At 41.6% G+C, this 18,155-nt stretch overlaps 1 protein-coding gene across 1 annotated transcript in view; it reads right to left on the bottom strand.

Annotated features, from left to right (window-relative positions):
- The window catches only part of FBN2 (fibrillin 2), a 141,422-nt gene that overhangs the window by 52,148 nt on the left and 71,119 nt on the right, over window positions 1-18,155 (bottom strand). Inside the window, exons 17-25 of the mRNA XM_083702173.1 lie at window positions 17,854-17,907; window positions 17,021-17,146; window positions 16,060-16,185; window positions 10,540-10,659; window positions 8,798-8,935; window positions 7,389-7,439; window positions 6,591-6,716; window positions 2,983-3,210; window positions 1,049-1,174 (exon numbers count right to left, since the gene is read on the bottom strand). Coding sequence (XP_083558299.1) covers window positions 1,049-1,174; window positions 2,983-3,210; window positions 6,591-6,716; window positions 7,389-7,439; window positions 8,798-8,935; window positions 10,540-10,659; window positions 16,060-16,185; window positions 17,021-17,146; window positions 17,854-17,907 — 1,095 coding nt within the window. The remainder of the gene's footprint in view (window positions 1-1,048; window positions 1,175-2,982; window positions 3,211-6,590; window positions 6,717-7,388; window positions 7,440-8,797; window positions 8,936-10,539; window positions 10,660-16,059; window positions 16,186-17,020; window positions 17,147-17,853; window positions 17,908-18,155) is intronic.

Here is an 18,155-nt window from a genome sequence, read left to right as displayed (position 1 = left end):
AAAACATCAAACATTAAAAACTTCCCTAAACGGAGAGAAAGGGCTGGAAGAAGGAGCCTACCATTCCTTCTCCTTGCTGGCTCTCTTGGAGAGGGCAGATGAACAATGAGCAACACAGAGGAGGAGCCAGAATACTTCAGGGATTGGCCCTGTGCTCCTTACAAGGGTGTTACCCTTGGCAAGTGCCTGATACCTATACTGCCGACTGCTGTTCTCTGGGAAGACCATGGCAGAAATGGTTTCCAGAGTTTTAAATGAAAAGAAGCCAAGGCTAATGGTGGAACAGGGGGAAAGACACTACTTAAACTTCTTCCTTTGGACATTTTTCTGCTGAAAATCACAAACACTGAACCCCTCCCCTCCCATGTAAAAAAGCAGTAGGGAGCATTTTTTTTGGGGGGGGAGGTATCTATGAAGAGTTGAGCAAGTGCACTTCCTGTTATTATTCCACTCAAACTTACAGCCCCTTGTGGCTTCTTTTAACTTTAAAAAAAAGAAGAAGAAGAAGAGAGGGCAGTTCCACATTGTTATGCTCCTGCTCTGCTCTGCAACTTCTGAAAAATCTGAGGAGTTAATTTCATTACTTCACACTTTTTAAAACTACAGGAGTACCTTGGTTTATGAACTTAATCCGTTCCGGAAGTCCGTTCTTAAACCAAAGTGTTCTTAAACCAAGGCGTGCTTTCCCATAGCAGCGGGGGACTCAATTTAGAAATGGAACACACTCAACAGGAAGCAAAACATGTTCTGCTTCCAAGGCAAAGTTCGCAAACCAAAACACCTACTTCTGGGTTTGCAGCGTTCTTAATCCAAGTTGTTCATAAACTAAGCTGTTCTTAAACCAAGGTACCACTGTATACTTCTTGCAAGGTCTTTGCAGGCTTTGGTTGTGTTGAGGAGCCCTCAACCACCCAGATTAATGGAAAGTTGCTACAGGATGCAAACTTGAATGCCATGCAAGCCACATTCCAGGAAGGGATGAGTGGACAGCTCAAACCTCCCTTTGCATGTGCCAGTGTTTCTCTAAGGAGTCCTATCTCAAACTCACCTGTACAATTTCTTTCTTCCATGTCTAAAGCAAATCCACTGTTACATCTACATTTGAAGCTTCCAATTGTGTTTCTGCATTTGCCATTTGTGCACATGCCAGGGAAGACTTTGCACTCATTTATATCTGCAAGAGGAAAATAGATAAAATGAGTTCACATATTCTATGCAATTCAAGAGCTCACTTATCGAGCAAACAGTGACAACTCAAAATGTACTGTTTTATCAAAGCGAACTAGAACAGCGGAATCTTTTTTAGTAAATGCACCAGGTGTTCCATTTCTGCAAACAATCTTCTCAAATATATGTTAGAATTTACAAACAATTAACATTTTAAATCAGATGGTATGGTTCTCTGTGGCTGATAGAGTCAATAGGAGAGAGAAAGTGAATAAAGATTTAGTTTCAAAACAGGTAATTAGTTGGTCAAATTACCAAGCAAGTGTGTGGAGGTCATTAGAAGAGGAATATTAATTCATTCATAAGAGAGGGATTGTGCAGATCGAATAATAATGGGCAAAGGAATATTTTGTCTTGCCAAATTATCTATTTTTAAGGCCCACTCTATTGTTCAGATAGTGCTGAAGACCCAGAGCCACTGTAGAGTAAGGGCTTCATAATTACAGCCACAGTGGAGTCAGAATAGCCCTTCTATACCCTGCTTTGACTTGTATAATGGCAAAACTAGGTATTGCTTGGCAGATCTCTAGATAGTCTTCTCCTGACACCTGTCACAAGCCTGTGACATCGTGGAAGAACGAGGTGGAGAGGGGCTGATTAAGCTTTTTCTCCTCCAGCCGCTTTCCTACTCTAACTCTCTTCTCCAAGCTAGCTTTCCATAGTTGGTGAAAGACATGGGTTTTCAAATAGAAAAATAGCCAGAGGGGAAAGCAGAGTAAGCAGTACGCCTCCTCATTGCTTCACTCAAACTCAATAGTCCTCTACAGCTGTTTTTCTTAGTAGAAAGTTGAGAGGCTGCTATACGTATCATCTGTGCTATGCAACGTCTGGCTGCTTGAATAGCTTGCATCAGAGTGGGAGGGCTGGGTAGGGACATGGGAAGAAGAAGAAGAAGAAGAAGAAGAAGAAGAAGAAGAAGAAGAAGAAGAAGAAGAAGAGTAGTAGTAGTTTGGATTTGATATCCCGCTTGATCACTACCCGAAGGAGTCTCAAAGTGGCTAACATTCTCCTTTCCCTTCCTCCCCCACAACAAACACTCTGTGAGGTGAGGCTGAGAGACTTCAAGAAGTGTGACTAGCCCAAGGTCACCCAGCAGCTGCATGTGGAGGAGCGGAGACGCAAACCTGGTTCACCAGATTACGAGTCTACCACTCTTAACCACTACGCCACACTGGCTCTCAACACCACACTGGCTCTCAACAACATGCCACTCTCATTCCCTGTAATACCCTGGGTAGAGCCTGCATACATATGCCACAAGGAAGGGGAAGAAACAGGGCTCTCTTGAGTCTTGAGCCCTATGGCTCAAGGGCAGTCCCTCATGTTTATGGCATGTCATCTACTGGACTGCAGACCTATACAGTGGAACCTTGGTTCTCGAACTTAATCCATTCCGGAAGTCCATTCAACTCCTGAAACCATTCGGAAACCAAGGCGTGGCTTCCGATTGGCTGCAGGAGCTTCCTGCACTCAAGCGGAAGCCATGTTGGATGTTCGGCTTCCGAAAAACGTTTTAAAACTGGAACATTTACTTACAGGTTTTCGGCATTTGGGGCCGATTTGTTCGTCAACTAAGCCATTCAAGAACCAAGGTATGACTGTATTAGGTGGGCTATAAATCCAAGCGAAGAAATTGTAAATTATATATGCTTACATGCATAAAATTATACAGAAAACATATTACATGTTGGGAGAAAAGTAAAATGTACAAATGATATGGCCCTTGATGGAATTCCACCACAAATGCTATTTTACCTTTATAAAAAGGCCTGCCTGTTAAAATATCTCCTCGGTTGGAGAAGCCTGGTCCTCTGGGACACAATATTTCATACTCTTTTGTCCCAGGCTTGGGACATTCCTCGCAGTCCAATCCCCAAGCGGCACCTACAGCACAGCAGCAGGTATCCATCCGGAACTTTCCAGGGACAAGTTGAACACATTCATCTTCATCCCACTTCAGATAGCACTGCTCCATTCGGATATCTACAAAAGAGATTGAAAACAATGCCAGATGTTGAAGTTCTGGAGCCCATCCTAAAACTTTCACACCACAAAGTACGTGGCTTATCATGAGCGCTCCAAATTCTGGCTTGGGCAAATATGGGACCAGCAACATGGATCTCTGGTCTATGGAGCCCTGCTTAGGGAAGTTTTTAATGTCTGATCTTTTATCGTGTTTTTAATGTTCTTGTTGGGAGTCACCCAGAGTTGCTGGGAGAACCCAGCCAGTTGGCCGGGGTATGAATAAATTATTATTATTATTATTATTATTATTATTATTATTATTATTATTACTGAAACATAGAAATCAGATTGTGATCATCTGAAACTACCGTATTTTTCGCTCTGTAACACGCACCCGACCATAACACGCACGTAGTTTTTAGAGGAGGAAAATCCGTAGGCATGCCACCCGTAGGCATTCCCTCCATAACACACACAGACATTTCCCCTTACTTTCTAGGAGGAAAAAAGTGAGTGTTATGGTGCAGAAAATACGGTAAATAAGAGCAATGTTTTTTTGAAATGGGATTGTTATATGAGGATCAACAATTTAATATTATCAGGAACAAGATATTCGGAGGTGTTTAAACAGTGAGGTTTAAGCGCTGGAAATCCTTCTTGATTTGGGCTCTTTCAATTTACGTCTTTAATATGAGGAAAATACAAGAAGTAATCAAGGAGTAGTGGCTGGTACAGTGGTGGAGAATCATGAAGCTACCTGCCCCATACTGGCATCACTGCACCTTAGTTGGATGTGGCTGGGGCAGGGACGGGTGGTGGCAAAGTTGGGGCTGTGTGGACACGGCTGGAGTAGGAACATCAGATTGGCTCCACAGCCCCAAACTTGCCACTGCCTTGCCCTGCCCCACCCAACACTTTTCCAGCTAAAATGCAGTGACACCAGTATGAAGAGGGTGGCTCTTTCTTGATCTCAATCTGTATTATGATAGCACTGCCTCTTCCTGATATAGCGTGCAGTTCTTTCTGCTGGTTTGTGTGTGTGTGTTTATTTTTAATAAATAAATAAATAATGAAGCTGCTAAGAAAAGATACATAAATAGTACAGTATTACCTTGGTTTACAACCATAATCAGTTCCGGAGGTCCGTTTGTAAACCAAAACAGGTTGTAACCCAAGGCGCGCTTTCGCCAATGGGGCCTCAAAAAACAATTGTTCATAATGAAAAAAAAGGGTTGGAATCCAAAAATAGTTTGCAAACTGGGACACGCACTTCGGGGTTTGACGTGTTTGTAATCCAAAACGTATGCAAACCAAGACGTATGCAAACCAAGGTACCACTGTACTGGCATCTAACACAGCAAACACAGAGTTATTTTCACATATGTCAGTAAAGCACACATGGCTCCATGTTGATATCTTCACCCCCACAACACCTTGGAGTGATGCCTCGATATGCCGCTTGGCCATTTGACCATTGTTTGCTGTGTTTGAACTACTACACAAGCTTTTTGTTCTGAAGTGTGTCGGGGCAGACCTTCTCAACTGGCACGTTGAGTGAGCTCTGTCCTACTGCAATAGCCATAATAAATGCCGGGTCCCCAAATCTGGATGCTGGACTTGAAAATAGTTTCCTTGGTTCTGTGGTTTATTCAAAAGGTGGCTGTTCCTCACCTGAGGAACGAACAAGGTAGTGTAGAGGGGAATTCTTACCACGATGGGGAGGAGATGTGGAGCTGCTCCCTGGTCCAGAGCTTTCACTTCTGCCCATCAAATGTGTGGAAGGGTAGAACTACTGCCAGTGAGTTCCCTGCAGGCAGCGGGCAGCAGTAAGCCCCTAAGTGGGGTGTTCGCTGAGTTCGCCTGTGATCCACTGGACTTTAAGGCAGCACTTCTGCTGTCACAATATGGCATCTGGCCAGATTTGGGTTCGAAAACTTTTCCAGCTCCAGGCTGGCACATCAAGCTGCCTTCTCTTTCCCCCTTCCCCACCAGCCGATGTGTATCACAGCACTGCAGATGCAGTGGTTGCTGCGGTTTGGATTGCGCAGTAAATTTTCACCCAGAAAGATGAACAATGTCCTGCTAATGAAGAAAAACTGGACTTATGGTAGCAAGTACACTGCCAGTCCTCTGCCCTACTGGGCAAGCCAATGCCTTTAGGCATTTTCCCCTAATAACTTGCCCAGAAATTGAGCTCATTTTTTGAAATTGCTATTATCTTTCTTGAGTGCGTTTTTACCCTGCTGTTTTCTTAAGAGTGAGAAATTCCTGAATTGTATGCTGGGTTGGTTTGGGTGATGGCAGAGCTTCGTTCCTAATTTTCATTCTCTTTTGGCTATAGTGTTTTAAAATGGATTCAATATGTCTACAGCTATTTCATAAAGTACTGGCATCTAACAAGTACATAACGAATGTGAAATTCCTAGAAGTAGATGGAAAGTACAATTGCAAATAAACCAGTAAAAACTTTAAAAAAACACCCAAAAAAACAACACAGCACACCAAGCACATAAAAAGGCCTTCCAAGTATAGCCTTCAGATCTTACACACTTGTAATATGAAAAGTTAAGAGTATTTTAATCTAATGGACACATGTCATGGCATGATCTTTTTCTCTGGGTATTTCTAACTAAAAAGATTGACAGTAGAATCCTATAAATGTTCATGCAGAAGTAAGCATTGCTGAATTCTATTAGATTCACACCCAAGGGTTTCAGAGCCTAGGGGGACTTTCAGACTTCCGCAATTTTCAGGTAGGGTTCAATCACGTAACGGCAAATTCAGGTCTTGCAATCCTGGTGGAGTGGCAAGTCTTGCAAAAGATTGGACTTTTTGAGATAAGGAGAGTGATGGGGGAAATGCACTGGAAAATGTGGGATAACACTTGCTTTTACATGTCAAACAAATCAGGGCGAATGCTCAATAAACAAGTAATCTGGATGTCACTTGTCATTGTGGTATTTTATGCATTGTGACTTGTCATTCTTTTTACTGATAATAGCTTAGTAGTTCTTTATTGTAATTGTTATGTGTAAGCTGTTTAATTATTATTTGCTGATATTTAATTTTACTGTTTACTATTATGTTCTAATGCATTGTTGAACATTGCTTTCTTTGATATAAGTTATCTATCTTAAAGTTCTATTTTGTTATGACTTTTTGTATTGGATCAAATTGTTATTAGGTATGTGGTCTTTGCTATTTTGCTGTTTCTTCAGCTTGTAAACTGCCTTGTGTATCAAGGCAATATAGAGAAGTGGTATGCAAATTAAAAGTGAAATGAAATGGCTATTACAACTGGAGGTCACTAGGAGCACAAAAGGATTCAGGGCATGTGGACGCTAATGTGTGAACTGACCCTAAATCAACCATGAAGTGAAGGTTTTATGGTTGCTCACCTAAACACATTCTGCCTGTTCCATCCAATGTCAGACCATCAGGACACTCGCAATGAAAAGATCCTCTGCTGTTGACACACCGTCCATTGGGGCACACTCCAGGGAAAACTTCACACTCATTTACATCTAGCATAAAGTATGAATAGGAAACTACAATTTATCCTGATTTTATTGAGACTAAATAAAATAAAATAATAAAAAAATTCCTTCCAGTAGCACCTTAGAGACCAACTAAGTGAGTTATTGCTATGAGCTTTCGTGTGCATGCACACTTCTTCAGATACACTGAAACAGAAGTCACCAGACCCTTATATATAGTGAGAGGGTGGGGAGGGGTATTACTCAGAAGAGTGGTAGGAATGGGTGATTGGCTGATAGGTGTGGTAAACCTGTTATGACTGCAAAAAAGGAAAAAGCAAGGGGTGAGATGGCTAAAAATAGCTTTATCATGTATAATGAGATAAGAATCCAATGTCTCTATTTAATACTATCACTTTGCTCCAATTAAGGAAATATAAGAATATGAGAATATAAGAATTGGCATGCTGAATGGGATCAAGGAACTGTCCCGCGCCCCATTTATCACATTCTTCAACCCCCTCAGCCTTTTCACTGACTCAGTGGTTGTTTAGAAATTGTATTTTTTAAAAAATAATGCACAAAAATGAGAAAGGATAAGGGATATGGAGCAGCTTGGAGTCATGGTTCCTTGACTTCAATAGGCGTTGTTGTTGTTGTTAAGAATAAACAGGTTCAATAATTACATTTGTGAAAAAGAACAACAAAGAATAACTGTACCTTCACAAGAAACACCTTTGACTCTTGCAAATCCTCTGGGACATGCTGTGTCTGCAGTGAAGCAAAGATTTATTTCAGAACATGCTAGGTCAATGAGGCCAAGTTGCCGTGAAGGGGACCAACAGCTATATTTGTTAACAGATTTGATAAAATTCAACCATTTTAGCCCATGAGTAAGTTTAAGCAGTGAAATATAAACAAACTATATTAGGGATGGGAAACCTGTGGCCCTCCAGATGTGACTGGCTCCCAACACCCATCATGCTCCAGCCAACACAGCCAATGGTCAAAGTAAATGACAACTGTAGTTCAAACCCTACTCAGATGAGCCAGGGGGGAGGAGTCTGCATCTAGGTATATCCTTCCACCCTCTTACAGCTGTTTCAAAGCCAAAAGAAAATAGCATCTGTTCGACATGGAACTCATCATGCACACCTGTGCAAAAAGATGAGAAGACCTGAGCCTTAAAGTTTTTGGCTGTTTGAATTTCAGTGCCTTAACCCCTCTTCCTGATATACCAAAGACATAACATTCTTCCTATTATCCAGGATGTCTAAGCAGAAATGAGCTTTACTTGAACTGACAGTAGAATGGGATTTAAATGAGTGAATGCACTCTGTTTGCCCTGCTTCAGTATGCTGCTACTTTCTTTAAATACTGGAAGATGATGTAATATAATAGTTTTTTAAATCACATAATTAGGAAATGAATCACTGCAAAAATTCCTGGTTTGCATACAATGTGACATGAGATGTTAACATCTGTTTGTGACTGACAGTTCAGAATTCTTAACCAGTGAACACTTTCTTTTATTTAACAATACTTACAAACATACATACATTACATTACACAGAGAATATATTATGGGCTGTACCCAGATTTCCCCTTCCACACATGGAAGGGATTCTAATCCTGCTGGAAGAAGAGGGAGAAGGTTTTCACCAATTTCTCCTTCTGCCTTCAACCTTGTACGTTTCTGAGCAAAATTCAAAGTGTTGGTGTTGACCTTTAAAGCCCTAAACAGCCCTGGCCCTGTATGACTGAAGGAGGGCCTTCAATAATAATAATAATAACCTACACTGCCACCTCCCATGCTTTTCTGGAACCCTGCCTCCCTTGCAAACATCTGGAGTAGATTTTCAGGGGGCATGGGTGGCTACATAGGGGAAATATAGAAAAACCACCTCCTCTCCCTCCAGCAGAAGCATTCCACTAGGAGAGTTCCATTCCTGGGAAGTCTGAATCCAGACCAATTAAATATATTTGGTAACACCATAAATGAGTTTAATAAGCAGACTTTACTTAAAGGATGCATACAGTCAGCCACTTTTAAAGCAATGTTCCACCACTGAAACAACTCACATATTTCTGCCAAGTAGCTAGAGAACATTCCAAAGTAAAAATCCTACCTAATTCGCAGCGCTCACAAGGGCTACCCCAAGCAGCTCCCAAAGTAGCACAGCATTCTGATTTTAGAGTGGCTCCATTGATGTTCACTTCACAACGATTGTCTTGAATGTTCAGCCAACATGTTCCTTTCAGACTGTCTGCAGTGAATCAAAACAAAACAGGATATTCATGATCCACCTGTGTCATCAGTGTTAAAAGTGAAAATGGCTACAGCCAGCCTGATCATTGGGATGCTTGCAGTAGTTTGTGCTCCAGTTGCCAGCTCATCAGTGGTAAAAAGGTAAAGGTAAAGGACCCCGACAATTAAGTCCAGTCGCAGACGACTCTGGGGTTGCGGCGCTCATCATGCTTTACAGGACGAGGGAGCCAGCGTTTGTCCGCAGACAGTTTTTCTGGGTCATGTGGCCAGCATGACTAAGCTGCTTCTGGTGAAACCAGAGCAGCGCACAGAAATGCCCACCGGAGTGGTACCTATTTATCTACTTGCACTTTTGGGTGTGCTTTCGAACTGCTAGGTTGGCAGAAGCTAGGACAGAGCAACTGAAGCTCACCCCATTGAGGGAATTTGAACCACCGACCTCCTGATCGGCAAGCCCAAGAGGCTCAGTGGTTTAGACCACAGCGCCACCCGCGTTCATCAATGGTAAAGACTGCCAACATTGCAGAGACAAACTACACACCTTTGTGTATTTGTTCTTATTTTGGGTCTTAGAGGTTTGGGGGGGTTGGGTTTGTTTTTTTACAAAAAGCTTGCATGTCAGGGGAGGGCTTGTTGACTCTTCTCCTTGCAGGCCCATACACATTTACATACAATGGAACTTACCTCTGAATATTCATGAAAAGGCTCGCATTGTAAAATAATAATGATCTGTAACTTTCACTTAGCAACAGTGAAAAACAGAACCCCGTTTATAAACTGAGTTTATACCACTGAGATACAGGTATTAGGGGCAGTGTCATTCCACTAGATGCCAGTGTCATTCCACTAGCATGAAGCTCCCAGTTTGAGCAGGAGTCTGCAAGTGTTGCCTGCTGGCAGACAGCAGAAATCCCTGAAACAGTACATTCCTGGGGTGGGGAGGCGCTGAGCTGGTCCTCGATCTGTTGGATCCCACCACCATCACATGAAGGCATTAGACCTAAGATGTTATGTTAAGTCCCACTGGTCAGCAGACAGGTTGGATTGTACATACCACTACGAAAAATCATTCTTTGAGCCTTATTAGAAATATTAACGTAGACACAAAGGTGCAAGTTCCCAAAATGTCTGGAACAGAGTGGGAACCTGTGGACCTTCATGTGCAGTTGTACTCTAACTCCCATGGACCAGCATGGCCTGTCATCAGGAATGAGTTCTAGTCCAGCAACATTTGGAAGGCTAACGTTTCCCATCTATGGCCTACAAAATGTCTCAACAGTGAAGTGGATCTCTCTTGAAAGTTAGAGCCAGAAAAAATCTTTTCTCACCATATTCAGTATTTCATAAGTCCAGTATTTCAAGTCCAGCACATAAAATATTATTCTTGAAACTTTGTTTGATACAACTCTCATGGAGAAAATGAGAATCTTGATCTATTTTGATAAATTCTTTCTAGGGAGCAATACCTTGCTGTGTTACAAGTTGGATATTTCCAGATACCATTCTTCCTCTAAGGAATGTAGTCAACTGAATTTAACTCAGCACAATAGCCAACGGAATTCGTGCTTTTGTTTAAACAGCAAAACAAACCAACAGACTCACCAATACAGATGAAACCCGTAGAGTCTAGTTTGCTGCCAGATGAACACTCACAGATGAAAGAACCAAGATTGTTCTTGCAGGCACCGTTGACACAAGGACTGCTTTCACATTCATTTATATCTATAATCCAGAAGGAAAAGACACTGTTAGATTCGCCATGTGTTTTTGGAAAATATTATGATGTATAAACCCTGCCATGAACCATGTTATGCCAGAATGTCTGGAAAATTTGTTCACGTTTTTTTGTTTAAGCGTTAAACTAAATTTCTATAATGCAGAGAATGTAGGGCAGAGGACAGCTTGCATACTTTGGGAAGTGCTAATTAACTGGCTGCTTCGCAGAAAGCTACAAACTTCCAAGAACTTGGGACTGAAACTGTTTTCCAGAATAAATTATAATTGTCTTGTGAGAAATCAAAGCCCATTTAATGGAAAGCAATCCACTCCCTGCCACAATATACTGCGGCCCAACAAAGGCTGTATTGTTTCTGTCATTTTATGGCTCCATGAGGCTTTGGGAAAATTAAGAAAATACTGTCAGAAACTAAACATTACAATGCTGTCTGTGACTCCACAGACCTGGAAACTTCCTAAAAAGTAATGCTGCAACTATAATATACAAAATAGTATCTCCCATTTCCTAAACTTCACCTGCGCCTTCCCATCGCTCAACCTCAGGTTTTCCATGTGCTGCTTTTAAGTAGGTCCGTATGTAGGTGTGCAACCCAACCTAACAATATCAATCTTTTTTTTAATTTTAAAAAAAGGAAAATTAGCTTGAACTCTACTTTTTTTATAACGAAAAAGTATTTTTTTTCAGGACGGTAATTCTCTAAAGAATAGTTTTGTGTGTATAAATGTATTCGCAGTTCACCTAAATCTTTTTTGATATGAGTTTTATATCATACGGTACTATTCCAAACAGAGAGTTCATGTTATGGTTCAGGAATGGAATACATTTTAGTACTTAATTACTTTCTCAAGGAGGGACTAAGAACTAAATCCAACCCACTAAACCTAAAATTAAAAAATAAGTGAAAAATTAAACACAAGAGCTAGTTAAATACTGGATAAATATACCCTAGTAGGAAATAATAAATACACAGATTAGATATATAAAAAAATCCACTTATACTTCCTTTGAATACGATATGCTACTCTGTTCTCCCATTCCCATCCCAAATCTGTATTTCTCCAGAAATACTCCTTTGCACCCCTTTTTAGATTCTCCAGACCAGAGTGCTAACAACAGTTCATTGCCTGAGAAGAGGCTGGGTTAGAACATCTGGGATACTCTACTGATTATTGGCCAATATATATATAAATATACATATATAATGAGGGGGGGACATCTGGGATACTTGTATATCTAGATATTTCGGGTACTTGTTCACAGGGGAGACCCCAAAATTCCCAGGATAGGTCCAGACTGCATTACTTAATCAGAGGAAACACTGGTTGGAAGCATTCCAAATCCACATTTTCACAGTGCAACTAAGACACAAAGCTAACTTCCCAAGATCCTCATCTATGTTTAAAAATAAAAACTAAAAAAAAAAAATGGGCATTTCTTTGTTGTGACATTATTTGAAAGAAAATTTAAAATGACATCCTTCAACATTAATAAGTTTTTGAGTTCATCTATTCTTTATACTCTTAATACTGAAAAACGTAGCCCAGCTATATTGTGAGTTGACCTTTTGTAAAAGTAACATATTTAGTTTGCTTAAGTCATTTCTTCAGAGTCAAAGCCAAAGTTGGAAATGTCCCTTGTGATTACATTACAGTGATTTATACTTTGTTGTTTGTGTTCTGGATTCATGTTCAACTGTGTGAACACGTTTATAGCCAGAGCTGTGCTTTGAAGATAAATATCAAGATGAACAGATCCAGTTAGCATCTCCCTCTTGTATTATTTCAACCTTCAGCCTACAATAAAACTCTCCATGATACTAGGACATAAAACACACTCACGACCATTTGAGCGCCTATAAAAACATGCAGCGTATTTACTCAGAAGTAAGTCTCAGTATTTTCAATAGGGCTTGTTTCCAGGTAAAGTGTGTATAAGGATTACAGACTTAAGCTGTCATTGAGTTCCAAGTAACCCTATTGTGCTTTGATCAGGCTTCTTCAAAGTAAATGGTTTTAGAATTGTAGTCTGTTTTCAAAAATTATGGAAGCTCAGGGTCGAAGAATAACATTTGAACAGAACTGCAAGTCTAGTCCCTGCTGAATCATCTTAATTGTGCTTGGGGGAGGGGAAATGTCTGTGTTGCAAGTGCTTTTCACAGACATGACTATATCCTTATGATACAATTCAAACAACTTCACCATGATATTAAAAGGCTTACATCAGACGATTTAGTAAATGTTCATGGAACTAAACCTGAATTGACTCTGGCAGAAGTTAAGCATCTGTAGAGCGCATTTACTTTAGTTAAACTGAGAGATAACTGAGTTTAGTTCAAGAAGCAAGTCGTTTCCTAAAAGGGGCAATTTAAATTCACTATGAAATCAAGACAAAATATTCCATAGCCAATCCAAGTGCAAGTCGTGGCTGATTGTTTGATATCTGAATGCACCTGATTCTTTATAAATATGGAAATGCTACTCAAATGCCCAGGGAAATTCAAGAGAATTATGTGGCGATTAAAATGAGTAGACACTGTATGTTCAAAAGAACACATACGTTTTTAGACGTTATCAAATCCTGGATGCGGTCTGTATTAGGTAAAGGTAAAGGTACCCCTGCCCGTACGGGCCAGTCTTGACAGACTCTGGGGTTGTGCGCCCATCTCACTTAAGAGGCCAGGGGCCAGCGCTGTCCGGAGACACTTCCGGGTCACGTGGCCAGCATGACAAAGCTGCATCTGGCGAGCCAGAGCCGCACACGGAAACGCCGTTTACCTTCCCGCTGGTAAGCGGTCCCTATTTATCTACTTGCACCCGGAGGTGCTTTCGAACTGCTAGGTTGGCAGGCGCTGGGACCGAGCAGCGGGAGCGCACCCCGCCGCAGGGATTCGAACCGCCGACCTTTCGATCGGCAAGTCCTAGGTGCTGAGGCTTTAACCCACAGCGCCACCTGCGGTCTGTATTAATCTATGCCTAAGCTGACCCAGGCTAAGGGACAGAAAAATCGAAAGGGAGCAAGAAAGGGAGACTCCCTGGTGGAAGACAGATAAAATTCAAAGCCTTGCTGAGTTACTTTATGGCAGAACAGATGGTAGGAATGTTTGGTGGTGGGAGGGGGTAATATTTCCTGGTCATTTTCCAGTCTTTCCCTCCCACTTATCCCAATAGAAGAAAAATCAGTAAGCCAGCTGAAGGGCTTGCATACTTTTATCCCCATCCAGGAGGTGGGAGTCATGGGGGTAGAGAATAGAAGGGTCTGGATTGAGCAAATTCAAGTTCCTGGAACAACCCTTTTCACTGTCACCACTGAGCACCAACAGCAAAGAATCATGTGTGGTCAAGCTTTCTGCATCTGCAATAGGCAGCCTACAACGGTGGACTTTCTTCCCTACCCCATGGGTCTCCCTCTCTCTTCATGGAGAGGAAGCTCCTCTGTATCCTATGGGCCTTTGGATCAGCGGTGTAGCCAAGTAATTTTAGACCCTGAACTGAATGACCTTACCTACAATGGGGGCTCTTTAAATGGCACATAAGTAGCATTTCTGTTTTCTCCCCAGCCCTCCCCACTCCGCATGCTTTGCAACCAGTTCTACATGCATGATATGTTAGACCAGGGCGGTCCAACTTTTCATACCAAGTGGGCTGCAAGAGTACTTCAACATGGAACCCGCGGGCCACACACTGCCTTGTCATATGGTGGGGTGGGGAACCAAAATGTAATATCCCTCCCGCCCTTTTGCTGCCTTCCCAAAGCCAGCTAAGCGAGGCGCAAGGCTCTGGCAGGGTCCCAGATCCCTGCTACCACCTTCCCAAAGCTGGGAAAGCACTAACTAGGCTTTGCAAAGGAAACAAGAGGACTCTGGACTCTGTCAAGAGTGTTCATGCCTCCTTTCCAAAGGCCAGCACCTTCTTACGTAGCTTTAGAAAGGAAGCATGAGGGCTGCGGGGAGGGCAGTGGTATCAAATGTTACCAAGGGCTGCATGCAGTCCTCGGGTGATGTGTTGGACAGCCCCTGTGTTAGACTGGGAGGGTGCAGAAACCTAACTAAAAAATGTTGATTAAAGAATAAATAAAAATATTCTGAGTAAGTGCAGCTTTGCATTTTAAATCATGGAACCAACACAACAGGAATAAAATTAGAGTTTTATCCTCCTGTCCTGATGCTTAATACATTTACCTAGGATAAATGCCCACCTATAACCATGTACATCAGTGGTTCCCAAACTTGGGTCTCCAGCTGTTTTGGGACTACAATCATCCCTAGCTAGCAAGTGGTTAGGGATGGTGGGAATTGTAGTCCAAAAACATCTGCAGACCCAAGTTTGGGAAACACTCATGTATATGCTCAACAGAGCACCCCCTGACTATAATTAAAAAATAAGAAGCAACACAGGATGCTACAGTGACAATGAAAGCTAAACAGTCCTTGGCATCTGCTTGCTTACCCAGGTGATGACTTGGGGCCTGGTTGGCATTAACTAAAGTTCAGCCCTAGCAACAATGCTGCCTGGGAAACTGCTGTCTTAGTGGCCCATTCTAGCTTTTCATCATCAAAATATTATGCACAGGAGTAGTGGTAACGAAGGGCCCATTCCAAGTTTAGTATTCATTCAGCAGCAATGAGACCTCCAATCATTCAGTCTACTTGGGAAGATGCAGCAAATTGCAACTATTCTATAGATTCTGGCCCAAAGGAATTCTCTGCAGGTGTCTCTTAAGAACAATCGGCTGCTTGGCTGCTGTGTGCTAGTGCAACTTAATGTAGCTTAATGAGATGTGGAAGATATTCATATTCAGGAAATGAATTCATAACTAACAAAAAAATAGTTATAGCCTATTTGACCAGTTTCCAAGCTTAAGAATAATTTAAAACAGGAACTAAAAAATGGAAGAAATGAAGCTTTGGTACCTTGCATTAGGTAAGACGACAGAATGTGGTAACTCAGGCTTATAACCAATGACTTTCTTTAAATTCTTAATTGGCTTTATGAGATAAAGAGTTATGAACTATGGACTGCAAGAATATCAAACCAATCCATTCTGAAGGAAATCAGCCTTGAGTGCTCACTGGAAGGACAGATCCTGAGGCTGAGGCTCCAATACTTTGGCCACCTCATGAGAAGAGAAGACTCCCTGGAAAAGACCCTGATGTTGGGAAAGATGGAGGGCACAAGGAGAAGGGGATGACAGAGGACAAGATGTTTGGACAGTGTTCTTGAAGCTACTAACATGAGTTTGACCAAACTGAGGGAGGCAGTGGAAGACAGGAGTGCCTGGCGTGCTCTGGTCCATGGGGTCACGAAGAGTCAGACACAACTAAACAACAACAACAAGAAGTTATGAACTCAGGACTACATCCATACTTTTCGCTGCAGAAACCTTACCTTCACATGTGTCAGTTTCACTGCTGAATATATACCCCTTTGGGCATGAACAGCTGTAGCTTCCAGGGGTATTTCGACACAAGCCATTGTCACATAGCAATCTGTTCACTAGACATTCATCAATGTCTGGAAAGGAAAAGTTGATCGTACCTATTAGTATGTACGACACGAATGGTGTTGCCCCTTCCCACTCACAATAGCAGAAGGAAAATTACCATTAGCGCTATTCCACAAATGCTTCCATCAGTGATACTTTTCTAGAATAAAGAGGTGCTGGAATTCACCATGAACACCTCCCTTGTTGTTCTCTTAGAATGGCAATGGTGCTACCTGAGGGGTGCCAGAACTGAGTTCCTGTGAGTTCCTGCTGGAAAACAGCCCTGGCTTCTATAAGCAGCAGCAGAAGCAGCTCACTTGGTATAGAGGACCTTCCTGGCAGGAAGGCTGGTTTTGCTTACTGGAAGGGAGAGGGGTGAAGTAGTACAGAGTTTGGTGTGCAAATGCACTGTGCAAATTGCCAGTTTAGTTCTGCCAGTACTGTATGTTTGCAATGTACCAACTTCTCTGCTTCTCTCCCCTTCCTCTCCTATTGAGCAACAGTGACCCACCTGTTAGAAAGTGGTCCCATTGCACCCACTGAGCAACAGTGAAAGAGTTCATCCAGCTCTGTTTAAGAGCTAGCATGCTCCTTTTGCACAAAAGCCTGCACAAGAAAAAGGGCAATTCTTTCTTTGGTTTCACTTTTCCCACACAAAACTCTAGTGAAAGATATAAAAAAGCTCTTCAATTAGCAGAACAGAAGACCAGGAAGGTTCTTTCTCGTTTGAGGCACCCAACACTCCCTCTATTGTGCAGGAAAGGCAGTGACCACAATACTTAGCTTTCAAGCACTATTCCTGCTGCTGTCAGAATCATAGGCAGCCACAGCAGAAATCGTATGAATACAGTTCAGATAACATACCAACACAATTTCTTCCTGAAATATCCGATTCATATCCGCTGTTACAATTACACCGATAGCTGCCACGCAGGTTTTCGCAAACCCCATTGGAGCAAATGTCAGGATCTAAAGCACATTCGTTAATATCTGCAATAATAAAATAATTAAGGTTATTAATGTAGGTGGTTAATATTTTAAATGACAAACAATACACAGTATTCTTACAGCAAAACCATTTAGTAAAAAGTGAAACCAACCATACTGAAGTTGCATAAATTAAACCAGAATTAAACATCAGCAGACATTGGTCTGTTTTGCCCAGACAATAAAGGAATATTAATCTGCTGCTGTATTTTTGTGTCCATTAGTATTTTTATCTGGTCTCAACTATTTCTCAGTGTGTATGCTTTAAATATGGCAACCTGCTTTGAGATTAGTGCTGGGCTAAAATATTTCAAATAATAACTCCTTATTATAGGACTGCAGCCTGAAGCTGCTTGGGAACTGCTTGGAGCATATGCACAGTTTTAAGGAATGAAAGTTGTTTCATTTTATTAAAATACTATGTATATGCTACTGCCAAGAGAAGATGTATAAATACATTCCATGCTTCTGCTGCAGCAAGAGAGAATTTTGCCATTGGTTCCAGTGGGAAAACAGCTTAGCCGTTCCTCAGAGTCTGGTTCACTTTTTAAAAAATTTGGTGCCTCATACCTAAAACAACAGCATGTGGGAGGTTGAGGAACAAAATATTTTTGTCCATTTATCTGATTTCATGCACATGATTTATTTATTTATTTCCATTTCCTTCCCTTTTTTATAGGTCACACCTGTAAAATGTTATGGAGCATTACCTCTTCCATCCACTGTAATTCCCACGCCACTGCTACACAGACCACGGAACTCAGCTTCTCATATGAAAACAAAAAAGGTAGAAAAACGTAAGAAAAATAGGTTAAGTATTACTATGTTTTAATACTATGTTACCTCAACTACTGCCGATTCAAATTGGATATTAATTAACATTAGCAAGCACTGTGGAAGGAAATAATAGTCCCAACTAGGGAAGAATGGCAAGCCAGTCCAGTTTGCTGGACTATGCTAAAATGGCAAAACTGATCGGAAGACTCAGGAACCAAAAAGATCCTTTTAAAAA

This window comes from Podarcis gaigeae (assembly GCF_964106915.1).
Source record: "Podarcis gaigeae genome assembly, chromosome: 11".
Taxonomy (NCBI): Eukaryota; Metazoa; Chordata; class Lepidosauria; order Squamata; family Lacertidae; genus Podarcis; species Podarcis gaigeae.
Note: the sequence above shows the minus strand (reverse complement) of the source record. Positions and strands in the feature narration are given on the sequence as shown.